This window comes from Rosa rugosa, chromosome 4 (assembly GCF_958449725.1).
Source record: "Rosa rugosa chromosome 4, drRosRugo1.1, whole genome shotgun sequence".
In the NCBI taxonomy this organism is placed as follows: domain Eukaryota; kingdom Viridiplantae; phylum Streptophyta; class Magnoliopsida; order Rosales; family Rosaceae; genus Rosa; species Rosa rugosa.
In genome coordinates this window covers 32,757,972-32,785,878 of record NC_084823.1, presented here as the reverse complement: position 1 = coordinate 32,785,878, position 27,907 = coordinate 32,757,972, and the positions used below count along the sequence as shown (strand labels likewise).

Sequence of the window (27,907 nt, the reverse complement as noted above, 5' to 3'; positions counted from 1 at the left end):
CAAAGTAGAGAAACAGAGAGTAATATTGGTTTTGAGACTTAGCTTTTGGTTGGCTGTGTCGGGCATCGTCCTCTGCTTGAGACAAGGTCTTGAGCCCGAATTCGGACTCCAGAGAATATTGCAGTGGGTGAGAGTGGGATGCTCGGAGAAGAGCATAAGACTATCCAGATTTGCGCAAGTAGTGATACCTTCCTATCGGGACCAACAATCAGGTCGTGAAAGAGAGACACTGGGCATGGCAGGAGCTACAGTATGCTTAGGTCGTTGTTGCTGCGTGTACTGAGCAAATCATCGTCTTTTTCATTTTTTTATTTTTTTATATTCCGGCTTGAACTCGCTACCGAGCATCGCCGGAGGTGTGAGGGTTGAGGCTGACTCATCGATGGCCTGGGATGATGGCAACGATGGTGGTGAGCCACCAACGCGACCAGAACTCGTCGCCCATCAGAGAGAAAAAGAAGCCAGATTTCAAATCCAGAAATCGGTTTGGGAGTGCTGCGATTTCAGAGGAGTGAGAGAGTGCTGTGAGAAAAGCAAGAGAGTACTGTGACGGCTATGGTTTAATTCTAGTTTAGCACTTTGATTCCAAATCTCGAGCTCGTTTATGATTTGCGTTCATCCTTCCCTCAGCTCCGAGAAGTCATGGAACCCTCGAGTTTGTTGTCATTAGTGTGTAGTTCGGAGTTTGTTGGGCAAAGAGAGAAGATGCGAGATTTAGTGTCTTTCTCCCATCTCTCTTTGTCATCAAAGAACTCGACCCCGAATCTTGTGTTGGAAAATATGGACTTCACATTATCTCATAGCATTAAGTAAATGATAACTGATTTAGTTTAAGATAAATAACAAGAAATATAATGCTTTAACTCTATCTAGTTACCTATTGAGAATGTATATCTCCTAATACTCTAATAGGAGTTAGAAGTTCAAGTTAACTTTACCTGGTTAACATCAAGTTAATGCGATAAACTTAAGTCTCCTAATCGATAAGTTTAAGCAGATAACATGGACTCTTTTATGGAGAGAGGACTCTTTGGATTGATGCCTATTTATTAGCAGGAGAAGTCCCTGCCTCTACTACGAGTAACAAGCAGTTCATTTCCAATTTTCCATAGAGTGAGGTTAAACAGTAGTAGAAGGTAGAAGACTTTTCCTTGGTAAGTTGCTGTGGTTATCATCTGCAGAAATGGATGTCAACATGGTTGCCCTTGGTCAGACTATCTTGGATGGAATCAAGAGTGTGGATGCAGGTGGGTGTCCTAATAAAATTAGGAATTCTCTTCTGCAGATATCTTGTTCATACGTTTATGTAATTGAGTATGTGTTTGTGTATTTATGATTTGATCTTTATGTTGTGATGATTAAGTTGCTGCATCATGGCTTTAACATCTTGTAGATTGAAGAAATTAGCAGTGCTAGGAGATGAGCGATGGCAATTTGGAGAAAAGGAGAGTTCTTGCAGTTGTGTGCAGAGCCTGGATAGTAGGGACGAAGAAAAGCCAGATGCCCAGACAGGGAGATGGGTGTCCAGAGTGTTTCTGGGTATTGATATGCCGGCGCGTGAGCCGCTTTCCGGCGTCGCTGGAGGATGGCAGAGGGTAGGCTAGACTCGCCGGAGGACGGTGAGTGCGCTAGTGGTGGAGATGAGCTGCGTTGTAGTGCTAGAGACCAGCCATGGAGGAGAGAGAAAATTTGGATCTACTTTCTCTCTCCTCTGAGCTTTCTGTAAACTTGAAACACAGCAGATAAATGACCTGATTTTTGATAATGGGTTGTTGTCTGAGCTTGATTTTCAAAACCCATAACCTTTTGATGTTGAGTTGAGAGTGTGTGAAGGAGGTGGGCTGCGTAGAGACTAGTTATGGAGGAGAGAGAGAATCTGGATCTACTTTCTCTCTCCTCAAAGCTCGTTGAGCAGAAACCCAGAAGCTCAAAGAAGCTTGATTTTGATTTTGATGTAAGAGAGATGAAAATCAAGAAGAATATGTGCAGATAAAGATGTGTAAGGAGAGAAAACATAGGATGCCCGGAAAAGAAAAATTTTCCGGCTAGATGATGAAATTGCTCTGTGGTGAGCTCGTGGCACCACCGGAGCCCTCCTTCTAGCGCCAAATGTTTCTGTGGTAGAAACGGGGTTATCGTGAGAGCTTCTACCTTCGAGATCCGTACCTGCCAACCATGAACAGAGGTCAGAGAGAAGACCGGGCTAGCCGGCCTTCGACCCTCCGATGCCTAAGTCAGATACATGTAAGAATGTAAACTAGGTAAGAGTAAATGGAGAGTGGTGGCTTACCTTGAATGAGTAGAGAGACATGTATTTATAGTGTGGGGATGAGCTTGTCACCCCTTTGTTTCCAATGTGGGACTAGGTGTGGCCTACCTGATACCACTAGTGTATGGTATCGGCATCATGTCTGGGCGTTATCGACATCATATTAAGTAGCTAGTAAGCCTTATACTTCCGATATTTGTGCCTAGGCGGTATATATACCAACACGAATCGCCTCCTAGAACACCGATTGTAAACCGAGCCTCCTAAAACGGGCATTCTAAAAATAATTGTTGGATCTAACTCAAACCTCCACGGATAGAAAAAGGGAATCAAGACAAATCTTTAGCCTTTCGCGGATCCTAAATCGGAATTACGGATAAAAAATTATGATCCGTTGAAGTTTTAGAGAGAGAAAGCCAGTGAGAGAAAATGTAGAGAGAGAAACTCGCTCAGAGAAAAATCGATACGGAATGAAAGAAAAGCAGTTGGTTCAATCTATTTATATGGAAAGATGACCCATAGAAATAGGCCACTTGTCAAAACCAAAAGCCATCCACCAACATGCTTATGCCACTTGACTCAAGAATACAAAAAAAGCTTATGTCAGCACTTAACAAATGGCAAAATGACTAACCACTTTGATGACATCATCATCATCTAAGTTGCCAACAGGCCACATGTTATATGTTACCCAATAGCCAATTAGAATTCGCCACGTCATCAAACTATTTTATTCCAATTAAACTTCAAAAATTCCTTAAAAATAGTTCGGGTACCCGAAAAATTCACCGAAAAATGTTGCGAACTCATGGCAACTTCTACTTTTCATTTCCAAGCTCAAAAATAAAATTCGACCAACTTCAAGATTCGGAATCTCACAACCCAACCTCCTTAAAAGAATTTCGTCTTGAAATTCACTTCACTTCAAAATACCCAAAACACTTATTGCTCTACGTTATGTCACTACAATCCTAATCTACCACAGATCCTGGGGTTCTAATTGCTGGTTAGCTCTGATACCATTCTGTCACGCCCCAAACCCGGTGTCGGTGGATTTTAAGCACCTAATCCTGAATTTGATCGAGGTGTGAGTATTACAAAGCAGGATGTAAATAAGATCTTCCTTCTAGGCTCGTCCAACCCACTTCGGCTCGTCAAAATCTAAATACTTCTCTGCAAAAGGTATTAGAAATGGGTGGGTGAGCAAAACTACGCGCTTAGTGAGTAGATCATCTAATATGCCAGTAAAGCCATGTCATTTTACACATGAAGGGTGATGCTGGCAGCTAGGGCTAAGGCTCTGAAGCCAATTGTGGTACCGGCAGTGGGTCCGTCCAAGTGCTGGAGTGCTGGAGGAGATGGATTTCATATTAGGAGCGAGTTTGGGGATCTTGGTGCAAGCCCAAACCCTAGGGTTGAGGTTGTTGCAACACGGCTTGTGAGTACACCTATGTCAGGCGGTGGAGCACTAACTATGTTGACTTCTCTCTACAAAATGGCGGGGTTCTCTGTGTTTAACCGGCTGGCAATCCCAAGTTGGGAGTTAGCTGCTGCGGAGTCTACTACAGCAACAACGGTGGCTGCTCCAAGTATACTAAGAGTAAGGCGGGAGCCTCCATTTGAACTGGTTCTTTGCAGGCTACAACACCGTTGGAGGTGGAGGAGAGCTTTGATCTCACCAATGTCAATGAAGTTATTCATATCTTTCCTACTACGAAGAGGGGTCGCTCTAAAGGCAACAAGAACAAGTATAAGACTAAGGGATCCAAACCTCGGAAGACTAGGATTCCTAAACTTAATAGGGAAGCTGTGGTTGTTGAGGAACTGGCTGATAAGAATGCAGTAGCTGATGGTGCAATGGTGGCAATTGTTACATCAGAGGCTAGTGCTATGGAGGAAGTGGCTGAAGGGGTTAACAGTTTACTTTTGAAAAATGCACCCTCTTCAGTCAATGCTTGAGAATATGATACCAAGGGCGTTCTCTTCATCTGTGCCCCCATTTGATTACTCATGGATGAACTAGAACTTCTTTGGATGTGCTTCATGGTCTTTGAAAATGTAGAATTGTTTAGGTAATGGTATTTTTAACAGCCTCACTTGGGTAAACTATTATGTATGATTTTGCTTATTAATAAAAAGTTGTCATTTTATTAGAAAAAAAAGAAAAAGAAAAAAAAATCATCATTTAGAGTATACTATTGCGCTCCTAATATACCTACCTTCTTTGAATAACTGCAAGAAAATCTAAAAATCCTATGTACAGTCCTATTCATATGAACTATGGGGAGTGGTATTGATCATGGGTATGGCTATGTGCTACATACATACAAAGTTCCAAGTTACAATTGCTCATGTTTACTGTTCACAATAGTATCAAAGTTAATAATCTTAATTTTTTTAAATGCTAATTAAAACTAATCAACAAGTAATCCTCTAATCACCTTTTATGAACCGAAGGAGATCTTCTCTCAACCCTAGAGTCTTTCTCTCCCAAACCCTAACAGCAAAAACGGCTACCTCGTCGCTCTCATCTTCCAGTCTCACCTACCAATTCTTAATGGCCCCCATTGACGCCGCCACTGCTAGTTTTTCCGCCTCATTAGCTCTCGCTAAAGGAGGTTAGGCACTGGATTTGGGAAAGATTGGAGGAGGACTTGTGTGCAGATCTCTCAATCCTTTCTCCTTGGGAAACCATTAACTCGCAAGCCCGTGGACTCTGCAACATTCATGTCTCACTTTCTTTGGACATGGATGGTGGAAAGAGACTTCAGAGTGCAAGAACAAGATGACAATCTCTTCCTATTCTCTTTCGAAACAACTCAGGATTAGAATAATGTCCTTAGAGGGGGAGTTTGGTATTCTGATCGTGCTCTGGTCTGTCTGGAGAAGTATGACAGTGTACTCTCTATTGCTGACGTTCCAATGAAGCATGTCCGCATCTGGGTTAGGGTTTTAGGTTTCCTCCTATATATGAAGAACCTGACAACTTTATTCTCATTGGGAATCTCTTGGGTGGCTATCTGGATTATGACAAGAAGAAATTTCAGAAAGGAATCATTCGTATCCTCTTCTCACATGACATCTCTAAACCTATTCTGCTTGAGCGTAAGATTTTCTTGACTACAAGGGTTGAACCCATGTTAAAGTTTCAGTTTGAACATCTCAAAGGAAGATGGTCACAGTTTGGTCTTGTTACTCATTCGTGGGCCAAGTGTGAAGAACCTAATGCGGCAATCTCTACATCTAGGATTCTAAACTTTGGCGGTCCCTCTACATCTGGAGGATCTTTTTCCTTCTCAGCTCAGACTTGCCATGAATTACCCAAGCCCCCATCTTCCCTACTGATGAAAAATAAGCCTATTATTCAGAGATTGGAAAGGTTGGCATCTGGATTGGATTCAACATATGGTACCATGTAGGTTATGGTAGAAGCTGAGGCAACGAAGGCTACGGCATTGCAGTAGGCCATGGCTGCTGTGCAGGGTGTGGAGCAACGTCTGATGGTGGCCTCGGGTTCGGCAGCGAGCCTGGTGTCTACGGAGACTACTATTGACTCCACTACTCCCATGTAAGTTGTGCAAATGGAGATCGTGTCCTCCAAAAAAAGAAACCAGAATGGAGGTTGTACTCCCTCTCCAAAGAAGTTCAAAACAACTCGGGGTCGTAAGCTTCTTACTCTTCTGGTTTGGTTGAAGCTGACAATGAGATTAAGCATGGAATCTTAAAGAAAAAGGTGGGAAGACCACTTGGGAGCAAGAACAAGAATCCTCGCTTGCATAAGAAGGTGGGTGCACTACAAAAAAGAATTCATTTTGCCACGGCTTTGTGCTGTCGCGGAAAGTCTGATTGCCGTCGCAAAACACCAATGGCGACGGCAAATACACCGTTGTTGTTGGTGGCTACGGCAAAACGCCGTCGCAACAAGATTTAGCTACGGCAACGAGCGTAGCAATCCATTGGTCGCTTATTAGGCGACGACATGTAGCGACTGAAAACGCCGTCGCAAGTAACCTATTTGCTACGGCAGATGCCGTTGCTTGCAACAAACTATTTTTTCAAATATTTTTTTTTTCCAGAAATTTTCCCTCCAAATTTTATTAGAAATAGGCTGGAAATTGATTTTCCCTCCATAATTGCGACGGCGTCGTTGCCGTCGCCACCTCAAGTATTGTACATACATGTACATTTGCAAGCATAATTAGCTCTAATGGGCTACGCTCATTCTACCGCCAAAGGTACTAAATTCCAACCAAAGGAATGACATGCAGACACACCGCCAGGTGGGCTACAGCCCCAACGTCGGACCACCTCCTGATCGCCGCCGACGCGCCGCCACGCGCATCGCCAAGATGGCATCAGAAGCTTCTGAAACTGGGAACTGAAGCATATCAGTCCCACATCGAAAACAAAGAGAAGATCAACCTCTGCATCACCTATAAAAGGTCCTCTCCTCTCTCCTCATTAATTACGCATTCAATACTTACCTACTGTTACTTTGTCAACATAAATACATTGACTAACTTAGGCATCGGAGAGTCGAAGACCGCCCAACGCGGTCTCCCTCTGACGCCCTTTGTATTTTACTTGACAGGTAGCGGAGGCTTTGAGAGCATTACAAGTATCGATCCGCCCACCGGATCAGCGTTAACAAAGGTTCAGCTACCGCCGAACTTTTAGACATTAACATTGGCGCCGTCTGTGGGAATCCTTGAACAAAAGGCCATCCCACCACAATTACCATGACTAACGGTAGCGGGGGAAACGCTGAAGAGCAGGCAGACCATCCCGCCGTCCCCCAACCTCCCGACCTAGCAGTAGGCGTTAACCGTGCACTATTCACAACCCCGGCCAACCCCGGCGGTGAGGCAAATCCGAGCAGCAGCCGCCCGCCGGGCCAAGATCTCGTCACTATGTACGAGCTAGCACTGGCGGATCTTCACAAGGCAAACAAGGAACGTGAGGCGGAGCGCAAGGAAAAGGCTGAGGCCCAGCGGCAGGTGGCTACACTCATGACACGTTTCGAGGAATTGAAGAAGACGCTGGAGACCACCGCCCGCCCAGCACAGAGCGAGCAGTCACATAGCACCAGGCACAGCCGACCCGGCACCGGAACGTTGGGACCGGGGCCGGTCATACAGATGCAGGTACCGCTGAACCCACCCGAGTTATTGGGAATGGGACCACCGCCCATACCCCAACCCATGTTAGAACAAGAAGCGGAATCATTCCCGCACACCAACCGCTCGGAGGCTAGGGCAAGGACCGAGAATATTCCGCCTGTGCCAAGGCGCAGGCTGTCCCAGCGGGTTGTTCAGGCTGATTCCACCAACGATGCAACCACCCAGATATTGGAAAGGATGCACCAGCTGGAGCAGAGGTTGATCCGGGCGGAGTCGGGCGTCCCAGCGCCAACTCAGAACCCGCTCTTCGCTTCCAGACCCGGGCCCTTCACCGCTGCCATTCTGCAAGCTGTCAGACCGGCATATGCAAAAACCCCAAAGATGGCGCATTACGGTGGAATGTCTGATCCCTTCGTCCACATGGACACCTTCAAGAAGGTCACCAACAACAAGGGGTTCGACGACGCCACCTTGTGCCACTTGTTCAGCGAAACATTGGATGGCGAGGCAATGAACTGGTTCTTTGAGTGTCCGCCGGGGTCTGTCAGTTCATTCAATGCACTATCCCATGCTTTCCTCTCCCGGTTCATCTTATTATCCGCCGGTCATCACAACACAAGTCAGCTGTTCAGCGTCAAGCAGGGGGAGGACGAGTCACTGAAGGCCTTCGTCACAAGGTGGCGGGCGGCAGCATCTCAATGCCGTGACCTAGACAAAACGATGGCGTCAGCGGCCTTCAGGAAGGGACTGCTCAAGGGACCGTTCCTCTATCACCTCAACTACAATCATCCCAATGCGACGTATGACCACGTCATGAGTGAGGCGGTCATTCACGCCCAGGCGGAATTCATCACATATGGAGAAACCCCACCGCCACCACTAACACCAAAGTCAACACAGCCATCCTCCAGTCATCAGGAAACCGCTAACAAGACCCCCTCAACACCATCAACTGACAAGAAAAGGGAGTGGCAGCAGGGCCACCACCAGAACAAGCGGCAGAAGGACCAGCATTACCATAAGGGCAACCACCCAACCCATGGAGATAACCGCAACAAGCAGGCGGAGTCCTCGCAGCGGTATGTAGTTTTCACGGTCCTGACTGCCTCATATGAAGACATCTACAATCAGTGCAAGGATCAGATCCCACCGCCACCCCCTCCAAAATACCCAAAAACAGGCAAACCCAGGAACACCGGCAAGTGGTGCAAATACCACGAGGACAGCGGCCACAATACCAATAGCTGCAATGCTCTCAAAACGGCCATCGAGACCTTGTACCGTGACGGCAAGTTGGAGCAGTTCAAGGTACGTCAACCACCACCAGTAATTGCCAACGTTGAGACCTTGGGCCGCATCAATACCATCGATGGCGGTGCTCCAATCACCAGCATGTCTCACAGGGCAAGGAAGCGTTATGCACGCGCTAATCACCCAAAGGAAGTCTGCAACATCCGCTACGAAAGATCCGCCAAACTCCCAAAATCAGGTTGGGAACCTATTACCTTTTCGGAGGAGGAAGAGCGCGGAGTGCATTTACCCCATGACGACCCATTCTTGGTCGATGCCATTCTGGGCAAATTCTCGGTGGGGAGAATTTTGGTAGATAGCGGGTCCGCTGTCAACGTCATCTTCAATGGTTGCTACGACCATCTCAAGCGGAACAAAAAACTACTCCAGGATCACGAGCCACTGCTCAGCTTCTCCGGTGACGTCACACAACCGCTGGAGTCAGATTACATGCGGCTGGTTATTGGCACTAGCCCCTGCATGGCGGAGGTACATACAGAATTCATTATTGTCGACTGCTTCAGTTCGTACAACGCCATCATCGGTCGACCAGCACTTAACAAGCTTAAGTGCATCATTGCCGGGTACATGCTTCTCATGAAGTTTCCCACGCCCAACGGCACGGGCTGTGTCAGGGGAAGCCAACAGCTGGCACGAGAATGTTACTCAACGACTATAGCGCGGTCGACGCGCCGCCATGAAATTCTGACAGTGGGTAGTGAGGCACCGCCACCAAACATCTTTGAGGATCCTAGGGATGAGGAGGAGAAGTATGTAAGGAAGGAGCCGGTCGACCCTGACACGTCGCTAAAGGTTGTCTGCCTCTCGGACGAACACCCTGAGCGGACAGTCCGCATAGGCGCCCATCTAAACCCAGAGGTGGAGGCAGAACTCACTCAGTTCCTACGTGATAATGCCGCCGTCTTTGTATGGTCATACGCGGACATGCCAGGTATCTCTCCTGAAATTATCACTCATAAACTGACCATCAAACCCTCCTTTTATCCCATCAAGCAGAAGCGAAGGGCCTTTGATGAGGAAAAATACCGGGCAATCAGAGAGGAGGTCGCCAAACTCCAGGACATTGGGTTCATCCGCCAAGTCATCTATCCCCAGTGGATCTCAAACTTGGTAATGGTCAAAAAGGCCAGCGGCAAGTGGCGGATGTGTGTCGACTTCAAAAATCTCAACAAGGCATGCCCAAAGGATAGTTTCCCGCTACCTCGTATCGATCAGCTAGTCGATGCAACTGCCGGACATGAGCTCCTCAGCATGATGGACGCTTTCTCCGGATACAATCAGATCAAGATGCACCCCAGAGACCAGGAATGCACCACCTTCACCACCGACAAAGGCCTCTACTGCTACAATGTCATGCCTTTCGGTCTGAAGAACGCCGGTGCAACTTACCAGCGGTTGATGAACGCCATGTTCGCTGAGCATTTGGGAAAAATCATCGAGGTCTACGTGGACGACATGCTAGTCAAGAGCGTGAGGGCCAGCGGACATGTGGCAAACCTCAAGGTCATAGTAACCATTCTCTTGGCCTACGGCATGCGCCTCAACCCAGAGAAGTGTTTCTTTGCGGTCACCGCAAGCAAATTCCTGGGCTACATCGTCAGCGAGCGAGGCATCGAGGCTAACCCAGACAAGGTCCAGGCCATCCTTGACCTGGCAGACCCTGAATATAAGGTACACGTCCAGTGCCTCCAGGGCAAGTTAACCGCCCTTTCTCGGTTCATCTCTCGACTCACTGATAAGTGCGCCCCATTCTTCAAACTCCTCAAAACAACGCACAAGAAGGTCATCGACTGGAACCCAGAGTGCCAGGCGGCGTTCCAGGGCTTAAAGGAATACCTGGCGGCAGTCCCTCTCCTCTTTGTTCCTGTGCAAGGAGAAACACTATTCATCTACCTGGCGGTTTCGGCATCGGCGGTAAGTTGCGCCATTGTCCGGCGGGAAGGCCAAGATGAGCTTCCAGTGTTTTACGCCGGCAGAGGCATGAACGGAGCAGAAACAAGATATCCTCAGCAAGTGGGCCATTGAACTCAGCGAGTTCGACATAGATTACAGGCCAAGAACCGCCATGAAAGGCCAGGCAGTGGCGGACTTCATCGCTGAGCTAACCGAGCGACAGCCGGAGCCCGGTGTTGAGACAAGGCCCGGAACAGAAATGGTGACCGTTGAGGAGGTAGCCCCCCCACAGTCAGATTGGAACCTGCATGTGGACGGCTCCGCCAGTGCCAAGGCCAGCGGCACCGGAATCATCTTAACAGGACCCGGGGGACTGAACGCGGAGTATGCGTTAAAATTCAACTTCAAAGCTTCAAACAACATGGCGGAGTACGAGGCACTCATCGCCGGTCTACTCCTCGCCATTGACTCAGGGGCTGACAGCGTCAACATATTCAGCGACTCCCAGCTAGTCGTTAACCAGGTCAACGACAGCTTCCAAGCCAAGGACCAGCAGTTAGCGGCATATTTGGGGTACGTCAAAACATTGCTAAAAAAGTTCAAATTTCACAACATCACACAAATCCCCAGGGAAAAGAACGCCAAGGCTGATTCACTGGCGAGACTGGCAACCGCCCAGCCACATCAGAGTCCAGCGGACACAAGGGTAGAGTACCTTGACAAGCCAAGCATCACAAAGACCCTGGCGGAGATCTTCAACATTGAAGTCAACCCCAGCTGGATGGACGAGATCATGGCATATAAGCGCAGCGGCACATTGCCAGAAGATAAGATCCAGGCAAGACAGCTCAAGCGGAGAGCAACCCGCTACAACATTCAGAATGGCAAGCTGTACCGTCAGGGGTTCACCTACCCCAACCTCCGCTGCCTAACCCCAGAGGAGGGAAAGGTCGTCCTGGCGGCAATCCACGGCGGAGAATGTGGAAACCACTCGGGCGCCAGATCATTGGCCAACCGCACACTGCGATAGGGCTACTTCTGGCCCACGCTGGGTGATGACGCCCGGCAAATTTCGAGGTCCTGCCACAAATGCCAGCAGTTTGCAGATCTCCCACATGCACCGGCAGAACCTCTGTCAGTCATCATCGGCCCTTGGATTCACTCCACATGGGGCCTCGATTTGATGGGAAAATTCCAAACCGCCAAGGGCCAGTTCAAGTACATTATTGTAGCCATCGACTACAACAGCAAATGGATAGAGGCGGAGCCACTAACGGCAATTACTACCGCCAAGGTCATTTGCTTCCTCTGGAAGAACATCTACTGCCGCTATGGTGTCCCACACACAATCATTACAGACAACGGTACACAGTTCAACAATAAGGAACTCATATCGTTCACCGCCAACTTGGGCACCAAGTTAAGTTTTGCATCCGTCGCCCATCCCCAAACCAACGGCCAGGTCGAAGCAGCAAACAAGATAATCAAGAAGCTGCTAAAAAAGAAGCTCGACAGCGCCAAGGGTTTATGGGCGGAGAAGCTTCCAGAAGTCCTATGGGCCATCCGGACAACTCCAACTACCGCCACCGGCGAAACTCCTTTCTGCATGATGTTCGGCACAGAGGCGGTCCTACCTATTGAAGTAACTCAGCCTACCGCTAGGGTCGAGGGCTACTGCCCAGACACCAACGGCGACGGCATCAACCTGGACAGGGACCTCCTAGAAGAAAAAAGACTCAAGGCCCATTTGCGCAACTTGCAAAACAAAAGGCTGGTATCGCGTTTCTATAACGCCAGAGTCAAAGCCCGGAACCTCCAACTGGGGGACTGGGTAATGGAAGAAGTCATTCCACCACCAACAAAGCTCCGCCCAACTTGGGAAGGCCCATACAACATTGTGGAAGTCGTGAGCCCAGGCACCTTCTACTTAATGGACAAGGATGGCGTCAAATCGGCCCACCCTTGGAATACTGAACACCTTCAGTATTACTACAAATAGTCAGACCGCTACCCAGGAGCATCTTGACTTAGCTAAATTTTTGTTTAATATTTAGCTAAGGGAAGCTACCCGACGGGTACTACCCCACTTTTGTACGCTGATCAATCAGCTATCAATGAAACGAGGAATTATTCAAACCATTGTTACCAAGTCTAGCACTGAGGGCAACTGGCAACGCCAGCGATCGTCAACGGACCTCGTCCTCTACGAGGTGCACTTGGACCAATTTTAATTCCTTTAATGTGTCATTGATTGACAAAAGCAAAATGTAACTCAAAGTACTAACGGTACAAACACATAGGGCAAACACAAACTCAAAATTTCATATTATTCAGCAAAACATTACAAAATGGCATGCCTCAACGGCTACAAAAGAAACAAAGTTGAAAAATCGAGAGCGGTCCAAACTGGCCTCAGGGGTGGCCTTCGACATCTTCTGCTTCGGCAGGCGGCGGTACGATCGCTCGACTCGTCTGATCGGATCCTCGCGCTGTCGGACTTGGAGTCTCGATGGTGCCATCCGCACGGGTGTGCGCCGCCAGGAAACCAGCGCGCGACACCTCTGATGGGGTGGGGTTGGGAGTCTGCTGGGACCCTTCCGCCGGATGCGCACCACTTTCCCCGCTACCTGACCGGGCACCTCCCGCTGGAGCGGCCACGCCGTCTCTCTCTGTGGGGGTACTCTTGGCTGGCGGCGCATCAGGCTGCGACGCTTTGGCGAAGTCGATGGCACCCTTCCGCTTCAGCATATCTATGTTTGCCAGGGCCCCGGCCTTCGCCGACTCGGTCATCGCCTTCTTAAACTCCGCAGACCACTTGAATGCCTCGACAGCGGCTGCCGCAGCGGTATTCCCTTCAGCTCTCACACGAGCAACCTCACCTTCTAACCGCCTCAGCTCCGTCGCTTTGGCGGCGGACTCCTGCTGTACGATAATAAGTTTTTTATCCTTAGCGGCAATCCGCTCCTGCAGCAACGCAACGTCCTGCTCCAACTTGGAGATGCGGTCGTTCCTCTCCAAATCGCGCTCGATGGCCACGCGGAGCTTACCGCGGGAGTCGGCAAGGTCACACTCCGCCTTCGCCAGGCGCCGTTCTGCCTCCGCCAGCTTCTCCTTCTCCTCCGCCAACTCCTTCTGGAGACCTTGAATTTCCTCCCTCAGCTCCCCCTCGACCATGGGCTGCTTCGACGCCGCCACGAACATGTCGTGCAGTCCCGCCGATATTTGCCCAAACGCCAAGTTGAAGGGCGATTGGTCAATTGCTGTCGGGCGTGAGATACCCGCTAGGCCGCCGAACCCTAGCCGTTCGCATAGGTGGAAGAGAAATTCCCGCTCCCCATCTGTCATGAACGCCGCGTACTCGGCAAACGAGTCTAGCTCGCTGGCAGCGGGCTCTTCTCCCTCCACCACAACAGTCTTCGACGGAGCTCCTCGGGCCCTCTTCTGTTGGCGGGAGCCGATCACTTCCACGTCCTCCCCCTCTTCCTCGTCAGGAGAGTCAGCCTGCCAACGTTTCCTCTCCGGCGCCCTTTGGTTCTAGGCGGCAGTCTTCGTCACCCTCACCGGCGGTTCCTCCCTTGCCGCAATGACAGTGTCCGCCGGCGGCACCACCTTTTCCTTTTGGGGACCACTCCTGTTGCCGCAATGACCAGCCGCAGCGCCTCCCTTCTTCCCGCCAGCCACTTGAAACCCCGCCTGCACTACCGGCAGGCCATCCTCACCAAGATGGGAGTGGTGCGGCATTGGCAGCACCACCGGAACCTCCGACTGGCTCAGCGCCAGTGTCTCGGGGTTCACCAGCGTCTGTTGGGCAGCCAGCCCCTCGGCGTACATGGTCTCCAGAAAGTTGTCCACCTCGGCGCGGTCCATTGCTTTTTCGAAAGCGTCGCGACTCGACTTATTTCCCGGCGGAGTTTCTGGGAAAATATACATAAGCCAGTCAGTCTCGGCTACTTATTACAAAGGAGACATAGGTGTGACAGAAATTTCTTACCAACGGAGCGAGTAAGTTTCTGGTCGACTAGCAACTCCCAGCCAGTCAGAAGTCTAAAGTCCAGCAGGTTGCGGTTCCGCCAACAGCCTCTGATCTGAGCAATACGACACTCCTCCTCCCGCGTTAGGTTGTACCGCAGTCCCGCTGCACAAACAAAAGTGGATTAGTAAGAATACCAAGTCTTCAAGATAGAAACCCCGCCGGCTACCGCCAGCGGAAACTGGTCACCAACCTCGGATAGATTGGAATTCCGACTTAATCCTAAATGTCGGCCCTTCTTCGTTCCCTCCAGCCTGGTACTCCCATCCCTCCGTGGCGACACAGAAAGTCCCCCCCCCCCAATAGGACATTGAATCCCTTAGGTTTTCTATCAGCTTCGGTGCTCCCTGACGGCGGCTCAGGTTCACTTGCCCTCTGCAACCCTGGCGCTTCACGTACACCAGCTCGTAGAAGTGAAGCACTTCCGCCACGGTAGGCCCCTCGCACCCGGACAACCGCCACAAGGAATTCATCGCCAACAGCAAATGCCACATGTTGGGACAAACCTGACCGAACGCAAGGCCGAATTCACACACCAGGATTTGCAGATTCGGCACCAGCGGTAATGTCACTCCTTGGCGGAGTATCGCTTCGTGAACGGCCGCAAATCCCGCTGGGAGAATCGACGCCTTCTCATCCGCCGTTGGCGGGCGCAGCTTCACAGAGCCCGGCAGCCGGAACGTCCGCTTCATCTTGGTAACGGCGGGGAGAGTCATCCTTCCTCCTGCCTCGTCGACAGGGGTGCCATCCCGGAGGAACCACGCGGACTCAGCGTCCTCCCCCGCTATTTCCTCATCCCCAGCGGATCCGCTGGCGGCACTGTTGCTTGCCAAGCGCTCGTCGCGCCTAGCTTTGGCCGCGGCCACATCACCCGCCTTAGAGCTCTCCGGACGTGACGTACGACCCATCGCTATTGCCCAAGGTATGGTCTGTAGCGGTTCAACCTCTAGCGGTTCAGGCAGTGAGGTTCCTGCATGGGCAGACGGACGCAACGAGTCAATAAATATCCTATCCGCCGCGCTGAACGACACGTCGGACCCGGAATCCTCACTGCTCGATATCTCTATGACGTTAGCCATCCCAAACCCTAAAACCCACACCAGTTAGCACAAACACAAATCTAGCCTATTCTTACATCAGTTATCGACAAGAACATCAGTCACAGTTTACCCAGAAATCACAAAAACAAGAACAAATAACCAACAAACACTAAACCCAGATTCGACCATCTAGCAAATCCAGAAATCCCAACTATCAAAAAACTCCAAAACCCATCCCCAAAAGCCCACTTTACACACTCAAACACCTCAAATCCACAAAACCCAGAAAACTGACAACAGCAAGAACATAGAAATTCAATGGAACAGGGATAAGATTCAGAGAACCAACCTTACTGATGAAACCTTTGCTGTGATTGCAAGCGCTTGTCCTCACCAATAGAAACCTCGTTCCCAAAACCCGGTGACTCCACAGCTTTCGCCCCGCAGAACTCTATTCGCAAATCGCAGAGAGCTTGAAGACGACGACTCGGGTTTGAAGTTTTCTCAAAGTGTCAAATCTCGCTAAGGTTCCCCCCCTTTTATGTCAACATCAACGCGTTCTAGGCCGTCCGCTAAAATACGACATCACACACCAGCCGTACACGTGTCACCACTTTTCACTTACTCTCCGGATTAACCGAGGCGTCGCCTCGGTTAAGAAATCCATCATTACTATCATTAATGGCGAGAAGACAGCTACGCTTAGGGGACAGGCCTCCGCACGCTAACCCTCTACGGGTTCAACACGTGTCAACCACCACCAGACGAAGCGTCTGGTGGGAGCAACCATTTGGGAAGAGTTCCCCAATCGTCCGAAGTCTCCGCTGAGCGAAACCCCGCCGGCGGAACTTTTCCCTTATCATCTGCCAAGTGACGAAGTCTCCGCTGAGCGAAACCCCGCCAGCGGAACTTTTCCCTTATCATCTGCCAAGTGACGAAGTCTCCGCTGAGCGAAACCCCGCCAGCGGAACTTTTCCCTTGTCATCTGCCAAGTGACGAAGTTTCCGCTGAGCGAAACCCCGCCAGCGGAACTTCTCACTTGTCATCTGCCAAGTGACGAAGTCTCCGCTGAGCGAAACCCCGCCAGCGGAACTTCTCCCTTGCCATCCTGCAAGCTGGGCATCTTCCGCTATGAACCTCTAGCGGAACCTCCTTTTCAGCTTGCTAGCGCGTATGTTGTTCAGCACTATCGCTCAACAAAATACCGCCAGGCACGTCTACCGGACGCTGCTTCCTACTGCATTTAGCGGGGGGATATCCGCCAAACGGCGAATCCCGAGGCCACGCCTCACTCTGACAACGACCGCCACGCGGCGTTACCGTCAGACCGTCCCTACGGGACACGGGGACTTTTCAACAGTCTACGACGGCCCTGATCAGGCACGTTGACCCCCGTCATTTGGGTCCTAAAGATTGGGCTCGCTACCCAACACCCTCTGCTCCGTGCAGCTCCTCCTCAACAAACAATTTGCCGACCATCCGGAGGTCTATCTTAGCCGGGGAGTGGGGGACTCCCTGGGGGGCCTAGCAGGGGCCCACCCGAAAGGGTATAAAGCGTTTGCTCAGTAAAACCAACGGTTGACAACGCACTGACGCTAATTATGCTCTTGCAAGTCTGGCGGAAGAAAACGCTTCAAACCGCCGAACAACTCCCCAACCAAGATTGCCCTCCTTGACTGGGGACTTGGGGGACTTGTACATACATGTACATTTGTAAGCATAATTAGCTCTAATGGGCTACGCTCATTCTACCGCCAAAGGTACTAATTCCAACCAAAGGAATGACATGCAGACACACCGCCAGGCGGGCTACAGCCCCAACGTCGGACCACCTCCTGATCGCCGCCGACGCGCCGCCACGCGCCGCGCCAAGATGGCATCAGAAGCTTCTGAAACTGGGAACTGAAGCATATCAGTCCCACATCGAAAACAAAGAGAAGATCAACCTCTGCATCACCTATAAAAGGTCCTCTCCTCTCTCCTCATTAATTACGCATTCAATACTTACCTACTGTTACTTTGTCAACATAAATACATTGACTAACTTAGGCATCGGAGAGTCGAAGACCGCCCAACGCGGTCTCCCTCTGACGCCCTTTGTATTTTACTTGACAGGTAGCGGAGGCTTTGAGAGCATTACAAGTATCGATCCGCCCACCGGATCAGCGTTAACAAAGGTTCAGCTACCGCCGAACTTTTAGACATTAACAACCACAATACTAGTTATCATTAACTAGAGGGGCTTGGTGAGTACTGGAGCATGCTCAATTTCTTGATTACTAGTTGAATGTGGATGAACTCCTTCTCCTATGGACTCCCTTCTAACTTCATGGCCACTGGTTGCATGTTGAACCTATCACATAATGCACAAGTATACAAATATCAAACCGGATTCACATGAAAATGAAACATGAATAGATCGGATACTATCACATGTAGTTTGAATTCAAAATCTGGGATTTTATCCTAATACTGATAAGAATCAGCTGTTACATATAAATCTCAAGTCATATAATTGTGTAAGGTCTATTATCAACAGCCTTTTAGTAATGAACCCAATGTGTAGCATTGAACAACCTGCAAGTAATCTGGACTGTTTTTTTTCCCCCTTCTCCATTTTTAATCGAAAACAGAAAGTGTCAGAAACATGTATTTGTTATTTGTTAAAGAACTGTTGCATGAATGTTATCCTCATGATATTGGTTACAGAACATGATGATTTTGGCTACAGAACATGATGGTTTTGGCTTACTCCATACTCATATAACATGCATTTGTTATGAAACATTTGACACATAATAGATGATACAAAATCATTGAAGCACACAAACACAACTTCCCTTTCTTTCTTCAAAACTGGAAAAAAAAAAAAAAAAAAACAATTCAACTTGCAGCAAGAGTTTCATCAACTGTCATACAATAAACGAAATTGAAATGATATTAGACTCATACTTTTATCCTCTCAGCCATATCAAAAAGATAAAGCTAACATAGTTTGTTCATAAACTCAAAATCAACAACCAAAACTGCAACTAAGTCTGCAACCTATCTGAGCTAGCAATCTCAATATCTACACAGATCGTTTTATACACATTCAATATTTACAAAATCATGCATATATATACACAAACATGTATATAAACAAATTTGTCGAAGATAAAAATAGTCAACTATTGTAACAAATAATATTATGGATTTGTGTACCAACCTGTCCACATGGATTTCTGTTTTGCCCCTCATTGCTCTCTAAAAAGTTAATCCGAGCTTGAAGCATATCTAATTGGTCTTGCATCTTCCTTGTGAAAGCCTCTTTCACTTTCTCTGTAACCTCTTCAGTTATTTTCTGTATGAGATCATTGGTGTTATGAGAAGGCATTGATTCCTGTGGATACACCAAACTGCGAGGCACGGTAGAACCATAGGTACGACAATAACCATGACCATCTTCCCCAAGCAATTCATGGAATATTCGATCTTTTACATCCCTAAGTTCTCGCTGGTCCTCAGGTTCCATTAGCAATTTCTTGTCATATTCCTCCTACATGAAAGTACTGATCAATTAGCTTGGAAAAGATTAAAAAAATAACTGAAATTCTTAATATAAGATATAAGAAGCTAAACATACAGTGACTTGGGCAACATCTGCATTTGATTGGTTGCGTGCTTTTTTCCACACACTCATCTTATCAGTTTGTTCTCCACTTTATCTGTCAAGTACAAAACAATGAATCTATGTACATATAACACACACACACACACACACACATACATACTACCAACAAATCTTACAAATACTTTATAGTAAATAGTATTAAATGTTACTAGAATTTAAAACAATATGGATGCAAACATTGCACAAGAAGTAAACATTTTCTGTTGGTGCCTCCATGCATTTCTGACCAATAATGTTAGAAACAATACCTCATATCGCAGCTGGGCGAAATGTTTTCGACCAGTACTATGAACTGGTCCACGCTGCTCCCGATTGATAGAATTTCGTGTTGCTATCAGCTACAAAATCAATTCCAAAATCATCATGCTAGTGTCAATCTTTTTAGCACAATCTGATTATGAATGTTTCAGCATTTCTACCTTTGCATCTTCACTACTCCAATAAGCAATGAGCTCATTCCACTGCTCTGCTACAATATGTGGAGGAACTAGAGAACTTAGATTTGGATTATCTCTGTTTTTCTGAAAGTAGTTGACTTTGGTTTTGCTCTTGTGATCCTTCCACAGTGTATTGCAACATCTAAGACACACATGTTTATATCCTTCTGGAACATCAAGCAAATTTTGCTACAAATCACATAAAGGAGATTTATCAATAACTTCTAATCATCGTTACCTAAATAAGCACAGATAATTAAGAAATTTCCTACTATTTTTCAAATAACACACATAGTAACATGTTTACCTGAACCTCTTTCCATATTCCCTCTTTCACATCAGGTCCAACAGCCTTCCAGTCAAGTAATGTTAGTGGAATCCTCTAGCCATCGCGTACAATTTGCCCCAATTGTGACTTTAGCTGTGTAGCTCTTTCTCCAACAGGTTGGAAGTTAGAATCAAACATAATCTTGATTTTAACTCCAGTATTCCACTCTGGGATACCTTTATTGTGACCTCTAGTAATAAAGGTAGCAGATTGTGCTTCAGCTTCTACCAAAGTTGCAAGAAACATTAAATTCCATCATTGAAAAACATATCAATAGTGCTGATGTAGGAATTGGTGATAAGTGAATTAGGATGTAAAATAAAAAATAAAAAAACAAAAAAACTTGTTAAGCGAAGTAATACCTAGAGATGGAAGAGGTAATATTGGAGGATAAGGTGCAGCAGGAGGCGGTGGGGGTGGAGGCAGTGGGGGTGGAGGCGGTGGGGGTATAGGAGGTGGATTAGTAGACCTATAGGATGACTGCGATGAGGAACCATTGCTGTTTGAAGAATTAGATCCACTTGAAGTCAAAAACTCAGACATAGTGCGTGGTCTCCCAACCTTCCTTTTCTTCATGGTCACCTGCAATAAGAAGGCAAACTCAATTAAATTTGGTGTTGGTGAGGTACAAACTAAAAACTCAAACCTTCCATACTAAATAAAATAACAAAGTTCATGAAAGGGAAAGGGAACTGAGATATTAACTAGAAACTCAAAATGATGACACCCTTACAAATATTTGACTTCAAACATGAATCATTATCCTTATCAAAAAGTTCCAGGAAGAATACTAAAGTACACATTAAGGCCAATATGCACTAGTCATAACATCTCTATTGTAATGGCCTTATTCATCCATTTCAACACCATCCATTAACTCCCCTGAGCTATCATTTTCTTCAGTATTGTCAGTTTGCACATGAGAGAAGTTTTTTGACTCCATTTCGACGACATTTAGCCAACCTTGTCCTGAAGGATCTGGAGCATACCACACCTGCTGTGCTTGAGATGTTAAGATGAATGGTTCATCCCCAACCCGATCATTTCGATACAACAATCGATTGAAGTTAACTAAAGTGAAGTTAAAAGGATCTAATTTTATCCCTACCACAGGATGTATCGAATCACACCTGAACAACACATATTTGATATCAACAGAGTAGGTGACTTTGATAATCTCTGTTAATCTCCCATAATATGGTAAAACATCTACACATGGATTGTTATTTTTCTTATTGCCGACACTCATGGTATCTGCTTGTAAAGCTACACCACTATTTTGTCTTGATCGCTTGTTATCAACACTTTTCACACGGAAGAATACCCATTAGATGTATATGAATTCACCTTAGTTGCTAAAGGACTAGGAGGACTAGACAAGGCAATAATTTCTTCTGATAACAAGATATCACTTGTGTTTTGCAGAGTTATAACCTGTGAGGAACAAATAAATTAAAGCAAACCTTTACAAAAGTACTACTGAACATAATGTACACGAAAACACCTAACAACTCACATGATCCTTAAACCAGGTCGCAAACTCATCAAAATGAACATGTTGAACATAATGGTCATCTGCATCCGGAAATTGTTGTTTAATGGCAGTAAGATGTTCCCTGCACAGTAAAAATCCGATGTGTCATACTTTACAATCCCTGAAGAAGAATCAACATGTTCCTTCCGACCAGAAAACACATAATCATATATACATAATTTTTGAAAGAAATATGCAGAGTTATTTTCATTACATACTTGAGAAATGGCGTGACTGCCCTTGTATGAAACAAGAACCATCGATGAATTTGTATGCGCGTAACTTCACTGAGAACACAATTTCCCTTCTCAGGGTCATCACGATTCTTTCTCCTTAACGGTCTGTTTGACTTACTCTCCACATCTTTAAGATATTGGGTACAGAAATTCATGCATTCTTCCATTAGATAACCTTTAGCTATTGATGCTTCCGGACAAGCTCTGTTACGTACTGATAGGAGCATAAAATGCGATGTTTATAATGTTTAAACCCTATATTTTGCTAAGTTATTTCCTTTATCTTGATCAATTTAACTTAGTTAGTGTTATACAGGTAAAATGGAGTCTCAAGGTCCAAAAATGGCTAAGGAGAGCATAAAGGGCGCCAGAATAATCAAGAAAGGAAGAAATGGAGTTCTACTCATACTAGGAGACCTGTGGAAGCCAGGAGAAGTCTATGGAACGTCTATGAAGCATCTAGAAGTCTCAAGAAGATCACAAATCCATTACAGATTCGGAAAACTGTCAGTGCAGATCAGTCAACTTCAACGGAGTGTCAAAAATCGCTCAGAGCTCAGAAAATTATGATCTTTATATGGTTGGAAAGCTACGGATGTCTAGTTTCCAGAACTTTTTACAGCTCGTCGATATCTATTTTCTAGAAGAAGTTATGATCATTTTAGTGCACTGAGGTCAAGTCTGCCGGAAATCTGTTTTGTGTCAAAGGAGTTCTAACTCAATTTTGTTTCTTCATCTTCTATCTTAGTTTGTTTTCAAACTTGAGTACCATTTGGACAGAAACTTAGACTGTTATAGTATAAATATATTATAGTATAAATATCTATATCTTGTAATAGGTACTTGAGTGTATAGATAAGTACTTGAGTGTGTAAATATAGGTATGAAGAATTGTGTGGAATAAAGTATATGGGGAAGCAACAAGCATGGCAGCTAAGCAACAAGCATGGCAGCTCTCATAATTGCAGCAACCATGTGGAGTTGCAGCTATGATCATTGAAGCCATTATAATGGACTTCTTACCATTGCATTCACACTACAATGTATTTCTATAAATACCCTATTTTGTGAAAAAAATAAACATCTCTTCCTTCATCCATCTCATCTTCTTTGTCTCTCCATCTCCTCTCCATTTTCTTTCCATTCTCTAGTCTTCTAGTTCTGCATTTTCAAGCAAAGAGGAGAAGAAGAAGAAGCCATGCAATACATCAAGTTCCTAGCCGCCATCCACCCTTGTGTCGTCCCTAGAAGATTGCTTGCTTTCAAGGATCTTCAAGTTCTTCGTCTCAAGGCTTTATCATTCATCTTTCAAGGTGTATTATATCCTTTCTCTTGTTTTCTTTGTTTGATTTTGTAAGACTATGAATTCTAGTTAACAAATAATGTTAAGGGCAAAGTTTAAAGCCCGTTTATATGTTTTGAAATAAAGTTGTGATTTCTATATGTTGATTTATATGTTACTTATGTGAGATTGATCAATTGATTTTGTTTTATGGAAAACTTTTATATGTTTTTGTTCTTTGGTGCGCAACTTAGAATGATTGCATATAATTGGAGCTAGTAATTAGGTTCATGCTTTGTGACCCTAATTCGAATAAGTAGTAAAGGCTTTGGACAAAAGTCGAAATCAATTGGTTTGTGTTATTGAATAGACATGCTTTGTGTACTAGGATTAATACAATTATTGACTAAACTTTCACTTGCTCTTAATGATTTGAAACTTGAGTTTGCATGGTTGCTTTGATTGTGTGAAACCTGTTTTCAAAATATATTGGTTAGGTGCTTTGCTTGATCAATTGTGTAAAGGGAAGTAAAATAAGGGACATTGGTTGCTTTGATCTTTGTTTCTTGGTTGATATATTCTCGTCTCATAGATAACCAACTATTAGAATTGTAACCGGATTTCTTGCATATGGATGTAGTTTTGATCTTTGTTCCTTACGTTCCACCCTTGTAAATGTGTTTTTACATTCTCTTTATTTTATTTAATTTTAAATCTGATTCTATAATCTTAAACCCCCCCTTATTTGTGTTCACTTGTATATATTTTCTTTTCTTTTTATTATTCTTTTTGTAAATAATACTTTATTATTTTAATTCTTTATTTGTTTGCACAATTACAGGTGTACCCTCATTCCCCGGATAGAACGATCCCTACTTTCTTTATACTAACATTCGACAACAGGGTTAAATTGCGTGCTACTTTGAGCGTGTCACGTACATATTCCTTTAAAGTCAACAGATACCTCTCAATGGGGTACATCCACCGAAACTGCACAGCACCAGCAATTAATGCTTCTTGGACTAGATGGACAGGTAAATGCTCCATCACATCAAAAAATGATGGTGGAAATATCTTCTCAAGATCACAAAGGGTCACTCACCACTATACGAGAACGTGCCTCTTCCAAATCTGCTGCACAATTTAGTTTGGAGCACAATACTTTGAAAAACTTGCCCAGATCAATAAGCCCTTCGACCACTTTCTTCGGTAAAGAACTTCGTACAGATAATGGAATCAATTGCTGTAAAAGAATATGATTGTCATGACTTTTAAGACAGCTGATACTTCGATCTTTCAAACGTACCCGCCGTGCAATATGAGAAGCAGAACCATCCGGCATTCTTGTTTCTGATAAGGCTACGAGGAACTTATCTTTCCCATCATTATTCATCTCAAAATCTGCAGGATTAAAGTATTCTGAACCGGACTCCCTCCTCTTCACATGGTACTGCTCTCTAATTCCCATAAGCTCAAGATCACGTCGAGAACTGATATTGTCCTTTGATTTTCCAGCAACTCCTAGTATGGTCCCAAGAACATTGTCACACACATTCTTCTCTATATGCATGACATCAAGGTTGTGACAGATGAGATTATCCTTCCAATAAGGAAGCTAAAAAAATATACTTTTTTTTCTTCCAATTGTGCTTCCTTTTCTTCAAAGGATCTTTCTCAGGTTTCTATGGCCCCATCATTTGCCTTGTCTGCAAATCTTCTCTTCTATACTCTGTAAGGATACCATTCGATTGAAGCTGGGTGAGAAGATCTACTCCAGATAATGTTGTAGGAGATCGTCTATATTCTCGTAAGCCATTGAAAGATCTGGGATCCTTCCAATACTTGTGATCATAAGGTAAAAACCGCCGGCTGCTACCATATGAGAACTTTTTACCGTTTGGCAACCATATAGAAGCAGTTTCAGAGTTGCAAGAAGGGCATGCATATTCACCTTTTGTACTCCACCCTGATAGATTATTATAGGCAGGAAAATCATTAATCGTCCAAAGTAAGGCAGCATGCATTTGAAACATTTGATTGCTTGATGCGTCAAAAGTTTCTATGCCCTCATCCCACAATTCCTTCAACTCTTCAATGAGTGGCTGCAAGTAAACATCGATCTTATCACCAGGTCCTTTTGGGCCATCAATAAACACAGATAGATAGATAAAAGGTTGCTTCATCAACATAATTGGCGGTAAGTTGTACGGAACTAGTATGACAGGCCAAGTACTATGAACTATGTTCATAGTCCGGAATGGATTAAATCCATCTGAGGCCAACCCAAGTCTTACATTGCGAATATCTCCAGAGAAACTTGGATGTTTCTTGTCAAAATCCTTCCAAGCGAGAGAGTCTGCAGGATGCCTAAACACACCATCATTAGTTCGTTTCTCGGCATGCCATCTCATAAGCGTTGCAGTTTTAGAGGACATAAACAACCTCTGCAACCTTGGTTTCAAAGGAAAATATCTTGCTTGTTTTGCTGCCTTCCGTTTCCCAGGTCCCAAATCAGAAACTAAACTGCAACCATCTTCTTTCCATCGAGATGCCTTACATATCAAACATTGATCAAGATTTATGTCTTCATTTCTGAAAAGCATACAGCTATTAGGGCAAGCATCCACTGTGTTATACGTGAACCCTAAATCTTCAGTTAACTTCTGAGCTTGATAATAAGAATTAGGAAGGTTTACACCTTCTGGCATAGACTCGTTACATATGTCAAGCAAGTCTTTGAAAGATTTGTCAGTCCAACCATTTAACACTTTCGCCTGTAGGAGTTTGACAATGAATGACAATGTTGTATGTTTCTTAGAACCAGGATATAATGGAAGGTTTGCAGATTTCATCAACTTTAGGAACTGCTTAGTAGACTCGTTTGGCCCAACAAGTGGATTTGAACTTTCTCCACCACTCTCATCATGTGGTCTAACAACATTTGCTGTTCCTATAGCTTCTTGGACTAGTCTAACCATATCCTCTTCCATATAATCATTTGACCCCATAAACATCTCAGCTCTATGCAATGAATTAGCACCATCCCTGGACTCACCATGCTTATCCCAGATCTTATACTTCTTCCAAAACCCATTACCATGAAGATGCTGTCGCACAATTACTTTTTCAAAGAATTTTCAGTTTTCACATTTTCTACAAGGACAGTAAATCCTTGAACTCGGATCCCTATTGACATATGCAAAGTTCAAGAAATCTTCTAACTTCGCACGATATGGCTTAGAACACCAATCTGCCCAATCAACCCATGACTTGTCCATTTTTTCCCTTATCAATATCTATGTCAGCTAGAAATACAGTAACACAAATAGCTAAGTATGAAAATATAAACCAACTATACTAACAATAAATCTCTACATTAAATGAACAACATCACATCAAGCAGAAATAAACAAAACTAAATCTTTAATTACAGAACACACATGATACAATATGTATATTAGATTAACATCTAATTAATCTAATGTGCACAGATATATGCAAAGTCATAAAACACATGCAGGATAAGGGAGCTTCATTACTTTGGAGAAGACATTGAGTAATAAAAATAATAATAAGAATTATAGAATTCCTGTCATAGATTTTATATCAGAACCCCAACATACCAATTAAAACAAAATGCAACAGACAAGGATCAAGGGCATAACTTTCCACTACATTTACAACCAAATATTATCATCAAAAACAATATAACAAAAAGAGGAGCCTTACTTGGAATCAAAACCAATAGATAGAGCTTCTGATAAGAGGAAGACAAATGACACAGATCGAACAACGAGATTATAATGCAAAGAACCTGTAACCAAAAACAAAAAGAATAATTCAGGCAAAGTCATATGTATGGAAAAATCAAATCAAATTATATATATATATATATATATATATGTGTGTGTGTGTGTGTGTGTGTGTGTGTGTGCGCTTTAATTATAGGCATGAATGGTAGGTTGTGTAGGGTTGTGTTAAAAGCAACTTAATCATTAAAATGTTTGATTATTTAGTAGCAGAATGACATTAAGTTGGGTAATTGCATGGGTATCTATTTCAGCTGCTGGCCAAAGTGCCAAAAATAATGCAGAGGTTCGTGAAGAAAGCAGTATTAAGACAAAGTAGAGGCATAAAATCAAGTTGGAATATATTGGTTTAGTCTCTTCATCAAAATCAAAAACATCAAGATATACTAAAGAGTCATAACTAAGGTTTTTCTTTTAACATAGCGGAATAATGTCCAGACAAGAAAAAAATATGTTCTCAAACTTGGAATATACATAATCAGATAATCTTTAGATTAAGCATTTGATTAACTAGTCAGATGAATATAGCAAGCAAGTATTTCAAACCAATCCAATTCCATCACTTTCTTCATTCCAAACTAACAAAATTGAACTAACAAGATAATTAGATATGATGCAGTACGAGTTTGTGACTAGATACAATTAGATATGAAATGAACTACTTATCAATCTCATAATTCTAGACTTTTTGTTTTCATTTTTTGAAGTTATACATGTCTTCGTTGCTGCCATGGGTGAAGTTAAAAGCAATTGAGAGCTTTTATTTTGCTAAGAGATAATTAAAAATAAAACTTTTGGCTACTTGTGGTGGTGGCGTTAGCACTTAGCAGATAAGAAATGGAATCATGCACTAGCCAAATATAATGGCTTCTTGTCAAAATCTTCTGGACTCTTGTTTGCATAAATGAAACTTTGTCATGCAGCGGTGGCTTTTGGGATTTATCA

The 27,907-nt window shown here is 44.9% G+C and overlaps 1 protein-coding gene across 1 annotated transcript; it reads right to left on the bottom strand.

Moving 5' to 3' along the window:
* Positions 1 to 20,948: 20,948 nt before the first annotated feature.
* On the bottom strand, positions 20,949 to 26,431 carry LOC133744669 (uncharacterized). Its single transcript, XM_062172739.1, has 8 exons — positions 26,348 to 26,431; positions 24,895 to 26,260; positions 24,460 to 24,713; positions 24,316 to 24,396; positions 24,118 to 24,227; positions 21,618 to 21,717; positions 21,426 to 21,535; positions 20,949 to 21,231 (listed from the first exon to the last, which is right to left on the bottom strand). Exons 1-8 carry the CDS (start codon positions 26,429 to 26,431, stop codon positions 20,949 to 20,951), a joined length of 2,388 nt encoding a protein of 795 aa, XP_062028723.1.
* Positions 26,432 to 27,907: the final 1,476 nt, after the last annotated feature.